The sequence below is a fragment of the Diabrotica virgifera genome, chromosome 4 (assembly GCF_917563875.1).
Source record: "Diabrotica virgifera virgifera chromosome 4, PGI_DIABVI_V3a".
Lineage (NCBI taxonomy): Eukaryota > Metazoa > Arthropoda > Insecta > Coleoptera > Chrysomelidae > Diabrotica > Diabrotica virgifera.
In genome coordinates, this window is record NC_065446.1 from 67,034,237 (window position 1) to 67,043,545 (window position 9,309).

At 31.6% G+C, this 9,309-nt stretch overlaps 1 protein-coding gene across 1 annotated transcript in view; it reads right to left on the reverse strand.

Annotated features, from left to right (window-relative positions):
- Nucleotides 1-8,921, reverse strand: part of LOC114324803 (neuralized-like protein 4) — a 76,978-nt gene extending 68,057 nt beyond the window's left edge. Inside the window, exons 1-3 of the mRNA XM_050648231.1 lie at nt 8,598-8,921; nt 4,983-5,084; nt 2,888-3,001 (exon numbers count right to left, since the gene is read on the reverse strand). Of these exons, the coding sequence (XP_050504188.1) occupies nt 2,888-3,001; nt 4,983-5,084; nt 8,598-8,753 (372 nt within the window). The 5' untranslated portion in view covers nt 8,754-8,921. The remainder of the gene's footprint in view (nt 1-2,887; nt 3,002-4,982; nt 5,085-8,597) is intronic.
- Between the last annotated feature and the right edge of the window lie 388 nt (nt 8,922-9,309).

The following is a 9,309-nucleotide window of genomic DNA, read 5'->3' on the forward strand; positions in this document are numbered from 1 at the left end:
AATATTCGACCGTTCCACTACTTTTGGGACACCTTGTATAACGACATATATAGTATGTTAGAAATTATAAAAAACAAGGGGTACCCAACATAGTTTTTTCCAGAATATAATTAATTAATAATTAAAAAATGACTTTTTTTTTTAATTCTACTAAAAGTTTTTCGGCCCGGGTAGATATTATTCTAGATTTTTTGGATCATTCAAAACAAAAAAGGCTTTTTGTAATTTTTCTTTTAAGCTGATCGATTTCGAGTTATAAACAATTTAAAACTGAAAAAAAAACAAAAAATTATGATTTTGAATGCTTAAAAACACAAGTAAAAAATATTATTTTTGTAATCATCAAGTAACTAAATTCAAGTTTTGCCATGTTTTATTCTAAAACATATTTTTTTTATTGTTGTTGAGGAAGGTTCCTTATGAGAAGACGGGGGATCGGGCTGCATTAACAACTAAAAACAATGTTTCAAAATAAAATAAGCTCAAAATACTAACTTATCAAGAACTGATAGAATAAGGTTAGAACTTGAATTTAAGTACTTCGTAATTTCAAAAATGATATTTTTTATTTATGTTTTTAAGCCTTGAAAATTGTCATTTTTCATGTTTTTTTGTTTTAAATTGTTTATAACTCTAAACCGATCAACTTAAATGAAAAATTACAAAAGACTTTTTTTGTTTATAATGATCCAAAAAATCTAAAATATAGGGTTCTTTACCCGTGCGTCATTAATACTTGGCGAGATAAAACAAATACATTTTATCTAGCATCATTGTCTTCCACGCATGAAACTAAAGGCAAACCAGATACCGCCTGTTATTAAGTAAAGACAAATGTTATTTTTATAAACGCTCTACACTCAGTACATCGAAAAGAGATAGGTACAAAAAAGACACTTGGGGATGAATTCAAATGTTAAGTATAATTTGTGACGTTTCTGGTTTGTTTAGTTGTCACTGTCAGTTTGTTGGATTTTTTGCTGTTTTTCTGTCCTGTTTTGCATTTAAAGTTACTTATATTAAACAAACCCTTGTTTTCACAACTAATTTTATACTGGAGTTTGAAATTTTATGGTAAGTGTATTTTATTTTGCCATTAATTTACATACAAAGTTAACCTCATTTACCGTTAAGGAATGGTTTTGTTTAAGTTTCGGTAAAGTGAAATAAATAAAAAAAAATTAATTTTCAAATATTTATATTATAACAAATATTTAATATCACTAATAATACTAAAATAATTTATTGAGCTACTTCAAATGCAGCTGTAATTCTGCACCAAAATTTTAAGTTCTATTTATTTGATAACGTAAAATTTTATAATATAATCCGTGATCGGAGCAGTAGCCACTTTCAGTCACTTTCTGTTGCGTGGTATAGATTTCCGACTTATTTCGTATGCTTTAAATGATGAAGCACAGGTAAAGAATCATGACTCAACTGTAATATCTGCCCGAGCAGAAACATTTTTAGTAGCATCAAAGAATATATACTCTCCTAGAAGAAGCTTTTAGATGGAACAGATGGTCACGTTTATTTATCACTTCAAAGCAGGCTTGTTGTCGAGGGACGTTGCGGCCGCGGTGGAGAGGAGGTGAGGAGATCGCGTAAGGTCCGTAGTCGTTGTCACGTGGCTTCTACTCAGTGGGAACACAAATCTTATGCTGAAAAGTTACAGGGCAGTACTCTTCTACTCGTCTATATTCTTTGGTAACATTTACAAAAAAAATATTTTTTTAATTATTAATTAATTATAGTCTGGACAAAATTATATCGGGCACCCCTTGTTTTTTTATAAATTTTAATATACTAAATTACGGTACACGACAATTAGACCGAAATCATTAGACCGAAAGCAGTAGACCGAACTCATTAGACCGAAAAGCACTTTACCGAAACCTCACTAGGCCGAACAGCATTAGACCGAAATGGTAAATAAATTTAAAAAGTTTGCAGTCAATTATGCTAAGATTTTGTATATCTGTCTTTTTGTTTATTGTACTTTTTTTGTATTATTTTATATATAGACTGTGTAAATTTTGTTACTCTTTACAGTCTGATATGAAATACTTTTCATCCGTTAAACAAATTAGTGAAGGTAAAAATAAATTAAGGGTAGAGTGACGTTAACACCATTTTAACTGTTTATAATAATCATCCAAATAACATTTAGTTGTAATTACATTAGTCTTATCTCTTTTACTGCGACAAGTAAAAATAACTGCTTTTCGGTCTTCTGCTGTTCGGTCTAGTGAGGTTTCGGTAAAGTGCTTTTCGGTCTAATGAGTTCGGTCTACTGCTTTCGGTCTAATGATTTCGGTCTCTTTACAGTAAACCCTAAATTACATATCAAATAATTGTTTATCTTATCTATCAATTAAACAGATCAGTAAAGGTCGTTCTTATTGGATTCTGTTCCTCACATATTGGATTTCAATGGCCAACTGTTGGCCATTGAAATCCAATATGTGAGGTTTTCTCCAAAAAAAAGTTCCAACCACGTGGGGAGAGTCCTGTGTTGCCCTGGGTAACATCCAGGTTTATCTATAACATCCGATGAATTTTATATAAATATGTAAAATATCTTTATTATTTACATTTAAAGGGTTTTTACCCTACACATTTTGGTGGCTCAGGCATGCAAATTTTGGCTTTTAAACACTGATGATGGATTCCTTAATCCGAAAACGTTTTGTATTGTGACCCTTATTTAGGGTATTTTAATATATACCTTTTACAAGAAACTTGGTATTTTTTTTAATATAAGGAAGAACCAGGTGCACTTTAAAATATTAACAAATTTTTATTTTGAATAATTTTTATTTGTGTTCCAATTTTGATAGTTTTTTCTATAATTAGAGTCAAAATCATCCCAGGATATACCCACCTCACTTGTTCTCATTAATCCAATTCTATCATCTTGGTTAAGTCTATCTAGATCCATTCCATAGCCCTCCACGAGACAGGCACCATTTTTAAAAACTGTTGTTCCAGACATAATCTAAAAATGAATTATGTAGTAAAAAAAATTTCCTAATATGGAAGAAAGTAAATTTACCATCAAAAGAAATTTCACAGCAAATGTTACTAGTGTTGCATTACAAATAATTACCAAAGCATAAAATTGTTTATGCTGTAACATTTTCTTCGTCTCTGTATATCATAAAATTTTGCTAAAAGGTTTTAATTTGCTTCTTGCAAATCTTCTAAAGATAATCACTTTTAGAATTGCACTTTTAAAAATGTCGAAGAGAATAAACATGGGCCAATTATTTACTTATTACTTTTTCATTATTTACAATTCGCCAGTAGCCAGGCTATTTTTTGTGGTAAGTTAGTTTATTTTTTTGTAAACAACAAATTTACTGACATACTACATTATAAGAATTAATTATTTTAAAAAACGTTTTTTTTCTTAAATTTAAATATTATTTTTTGTTTATTCTTTTTTTTTAGTTTTTTTTAAATTTTTATGGGATTTTTTTAATATACCTTTTCTCACTGACTTTTTTTATCTAATTTTATGCGATTTTAATCTTTTTTATAATATTTTTTGATATATTTGGAGAGAGAGGCTCAAAGGTTAAGACAGCTCGTCATGTTGTGAAAAAAAAATAGAGAGACGATTCTCATTTAGATTATCTGGGGGTCAAGTCGAAATGTCGGTCTACCAGTGGGTGACTGCCACTGCCGCAGTGGCCCGTCGTAATTAGAAGTGGAATTACAAAGTTCTTGTGATCTTGTTTTTGTGGAAATCTCTTATATTTTCCTTCATGTTCGAGTTATCTCTTGGTCACAATTTATCTCTTGGCCAGGTACCTACTTATGGAAGCGGAACTGAATGGATTACTACTTTAGTCCTGAACCTGTCTTGAGATGCAGTTCATTTGGTTACTCATTATTAGAACGATCTGCATAGATTGCAGTCAAAGTGTTTAGTGAAAAAACCAAAAAGTCACTGTGATAGAAATGATAAGACATGTCCAGATGCCAGCTTATGGGAGCAGAGCTGAATCAGTATCCCTCAATTCCATAAAAGTTATTCCAAGTTATCGTTCCATTGTTTTCGTGGTCTTCCCACTGATCATCTTCCTATTGGGGAACCGTCTCTCGCTGTCGTACTTACTGTATTTATTGTCATTCGGCTTTTGTGGTCATTCCATTCTATTCTTCTGTTTCTTACCCAGTTATTAATGTTATCCAACTTGCATCTCCGTCGTATATCTGTACTTCTAGCTCTGTCCCATAGAGTCTTACCATCGATTTTTCAAAGAGTTTTCATCTCTGCTGTTTCGAGCAATCTTTTGTCCTGTCTGTGTTGGGTCGTGTTTCTGCCACGTATGTCATTATTGGTCTGATGACTGTTTTGTAAATTCTGCTTTTCATTTCTTTTCCGATATTTTTATTTCTCCATATTGTGTCATTCAGGTAACCTGCAGCTCTGTTTGCTCTATTCACTTGATCTTCCACTTCTGTTTCGAGCCTTCCGTAGCCAGATAGTGTGATGCCTAGGTCCTATTTAAACTCCACTTGTTCTATTATCTGACCTTCCAGCTCCAATTTACATCTTATTGGATCTGCTGTTATAACCATGCATTTTGTCTTTTGTGAGGAAATTAACATGTTAGGTAAATTTTCTGGCGATTATGTTGAATTGGTGCAGCATACGTCGTAAATGATCTTCACTTTGAGAGATTAGTATTGCATCGTCCGCATAGCAGATTATTTTAAGTTGTTTTTCTCCCATTTGGTATCCTTTTTTAGTTCTTACTTTTTTTATTATTTCGTTCATGATCAGGTTGAACAATAAAGGACTCAAGGAATCCCCCTGTCTTAACCCATTGCTGGCTTCAACTGGGTCAGTTAGTTCATCATCCCTTGGTAAAAATATAATACATAGAAAATTTGACTAAATGTACTTGCCAAATAAGTAAAGTATATTTCCAGGTGTTACTTTTATTTATTCTAAATGTTTGACTTACCCAGGAACCAGATTGTATTTTTGATGCACATGGTGGAAAATCAAAATCTAAAGGATCACAGTCAACTACACCTATTTCTAAACTTCCAGACCATGTATTGACCTAAAAGGTAAGCTATACTATTCAATGTATTCCAATATAGATTAAATAAATAGTAATAAGCAAGGCTACATATCGTCCCTGCCATTTCCAACTATCGAATGTGAAAAGTGGTACTTTTCAGGAGAGCAAAATAACTGTTTTTTAGAGACCTAAATCAGTGCATTGACAAATGGGAAAATTTTTATATTTTTTGTATGTAATGTTTAATCCTTGTTAGATTGATAACAAATTTGAACTGCTTATCATTTTTTTCTTTCCAAAAAATTATATTCGTTACTTTGCTTTTTGTATTAAACAAAGATTTGTTTCGGTCCGATGATTCAAAGTAGCATATGTATAAGAGCGAATAACTGTATAATCAAATAATGAAAATCTGTTAAAATGAAATCATAAACTGTCTCACAAGAATTTCTTGGAAGCGATACTGAAACAAAATTCGCACAAATTGTTAACACATGCATTTTATTCTTCTCAGCAGTTTAGCATTTTCGACAGTTTACAGATTATAATTGAATAACTGTTGAATAAATTACAACACAAACTAACGAATGTGACACATTCGACAATTAGCGTTGTACAAATATACCTTTAGTTATATTTATACAAAACAAAAGTATCGAATAAAGCCATTTTCGTCAGTTTGCAGTCAATCAAATGAAAACATGTTCATATTCGTTGGTTTAAACAGCATATTTCCCGCGCTCCTAATCAAGCTACAATAACGAGAATTTTCCACAAGATGTATCACATATAATGCGAGGGCAAGGTATCGAATCTGAAAAACCCGATTTTTCACATTCGATAGTTGGAAATGGTAGGGACAATATTATATATTTGAAAAAGCTCAAAAATTTAATCCTCTTGTAATAAAAAAGAGATTAAATGAATATAAAGAACAAAAGTAAAAACAAAAATCAAGAACAAAACAATACAGAAACTGTAAAACGATAAATTATTGAAATTTACAGAAAATAAAAGACAGAAATTAATTATTCATAAGACTAGTTATATAGTTCGCTAAACTCAGACACAACTGGCTTTTGATTTTAGTAGGTAATTTTTTTGTTTTTGGCCAATTTTGCCAAAATTGGTAAAATTACTAACTATTTAGTAATTATTAACTATTTAGTAATTATTTTTTTGCCAATTTTCCCAAATTGGCAAAATTACTTACTAAAATCACTAGCCAGTTGTGTCTGAGTTTAGCGAACCAACTATACATACATAAATTATGTGAGCTGCATAAGGCTGACAAAGAAAAATTGAAGTAATTTGAATCAAAATACAGTGAGATAAAAGTGAATAAACATGGAGGGCTGAAGAGAAGAACAAGTAAATGGATAGTAGAAGGAAATAAGATAGAACAAAACAAAAATCAACACACCCCACAAGAGCAACAAGAACAGATAGGAAATATAACACAAAAAGAATTAACAAATGCAATCAACAAAATCAAGATGGGAAAAGCACCAGAACATGACGATATAACTGCAGAAATGGTCAAATACATGAATGAAGAAAGACAACTAGAATTACTAAACATCATGAACCAAGCTAAGAGAGAAAAGAAAGTACCACTAGACTGGCAGATAGGCATTATAACACCATTGTATAAAAAAGGAGATAGCACAGAATGCTCAAACTATAGAGGAATAACACTTGGAAGCACAGTAGGAAAACTTTATGCTAGTATACTAGAAAACAGGCTACGAGAAAAACTAGAAAACACCTTTGAGGAGAGCCAGAGTGGTTTCAGAAAACAAAGAGGGACGAACGATCAGATTTTCATAATGAGACAAATAGCAAAAAAAGCTCTTAAAACAGAAAAAGAAATACATGCATGTTTCATAGATATGGAAAAAGCTTTCGACGGAATTAAAAGAGAAGATATTTGGAAAATACTAGAGAAGAGAAAAATTGAACAAGATCTAATAAGATGCATCCAGAGTCTATACGAAAAAACAAAAAGCTATGTAAGGACAAGAAATGAAAAATCAAAAATGTTCGACAGCAACATTGGATTAAAACAGGGTTGTGTCCTGAGCCCACTACTCTTTAACCTAGTACTAGATGATGTAATAAAAGAATGCAAACACAAATGGAGAAAATATAATGTAGGATATTGGAAGTTGAGAATGATACAAATAACAAAACTATGCTACACAGACGACCTGGTGATCATTGGGGAGTCCGAAAAACAATTACAAGAAAATATAAACATACTGTATGAAGAGCTAAAAATCAGAAACATGAAAATAAACAGAGAAACATCAAAAACAATGATAATTGGAAGACAAAAAGCAAAACATAATATAGAATTAGACAGCAAGCAACTTGAACAGGTAGACAGATATAAGTATTTGGGGGTAATCATAAGTCGGAATGGAAAATTAGAAGATGAGATAAATGAAACAATTGCAAAGACTGGTAAGCTATACAATATTAGTAAGAGTAACTTTTTAAAAAAGAAAGAAATACCTAAGAATATAAAAATGGAAATAGTAAAAAAGATTGTGAAACCCACTCTAACCTATGCCTGTGAATCTTGGGCATTAACAAAAAGGCAAAAGAATATACTAATAAGCACAGAAATGAGATTTTTGAGAACAATAGAGGGAAAAACAAGGAAAGATAAAATTAGAAATCAAACCTTTAGAGAAAATCTGAAAATACAGCCAGTTACAACAACAATCGAACAAGGACAACTTAGATGGCTTGGACATGTCCTGAGAAGAGGAGAAGAAAAAATAGTAAGACAGATATATGAAGCGGGAGATATGGGAATAAAGAAGAGAGGAAGACCAAGAGGAAGAGAAAGACGTGGACAGAAGAAGTGAGGGAAGCGGCTGACAAAAGAGGAATAAAATGGAAGGAAACAAAAGCATTGGCCATGGATAGAAGGAAATGGAAGGAAATGTGAAAGAAAACGACGGAGAACCTAACTCCGTAATAACTCACACCCAAAGGTAGACGAGTTCTGGATTAAGTAAGTAAGTACTAACTATTTAGTAATTATTTTTTTGCCAATTTTACCAAATTGGCAAAATTACTTACTAAAATCACTAGCCAGTTGTGTCTGAGTTAGGCAAACCAACTATACCTACATAAATTATGTGAGCTGCATAAGACTGACAAAGAAAAATTGAAGTAATTTGAATCAAAATACAGTGAGATAAAAGTGAATAAACATGGAGGGCTGAAGAGAAGAACAAGTAAATAGATTATCCTGTAAACAAGGAAATAACAGAATGATTAAAATGATACCAGATTAGAACAATACCAGAAAAGGGAGAGAATATTTGAATTGTTCTAATTAATTTAAAACATGTGATTTGTTAACCAATTATTGGACACAAGACCAGAAATATAACTGAAAAGTGGCGAGACTGAAAGAGTAAATCTATAGACAATTATTAGAATGAATGACATTGGCTTTAGGTTCATTTTAAGGTGGTACATTTTGTTCAGAGCGTATAAGTACCGACCAGTATTTAAATAAATATCCCTACTTACCTTTTTATCAATTTTTATTTCAAAAAGAACATCATTTTGTAGGGGTTCTGCAGAAATGACCAAGCCATGATCAAATTCACTTTCATTTCGAATGGCAGTACAATTTTCGTTTATTAATGTAATTCTTTCACCACACCGATAGTGAAAGTATGCCATTTTGTTATAATTATTTGTACTTTTAAGCCTTTAAGTCCTTACATATTCTTGTTATTTCTATAATATAAATAAACTTTTCCAAGCAAGATTGACACTGATAGACAGTGACAGACGTCAAATTATTGGCAACAAGAAATACACCCCACCATCCATAGGCGGAGATTCTTAGATAATTGCAGGATTTTAAAATAGTGCATTACAGGTACATAAACAAAACAGGTCTTTTCTACTTGTAGGTAGATCGAGTATTACTATATATATTATCATCATCAAGGCTTTTAATTCCGGATGGAATGTTTGCCGCTCTTACTTACAGCAGAGCTCTCTGATTCGCTTATTGAGGTGAATCACTCCGCATTCCACTTGTGTGTTGTAAAAATTTGTTGTGCATGACTAACATTAATTACAATCTAATACAAAAATGACGCAGTGGACAAATAAGATCCGTGTAACAAGATCATAATCTGACAAAAGACAAACCAAAGACAAAAGTGGTAAAAAGGAAAAATGCAAAAAATATCTAAACTTCAGTCACCAAGACATTTCTTTAATATGA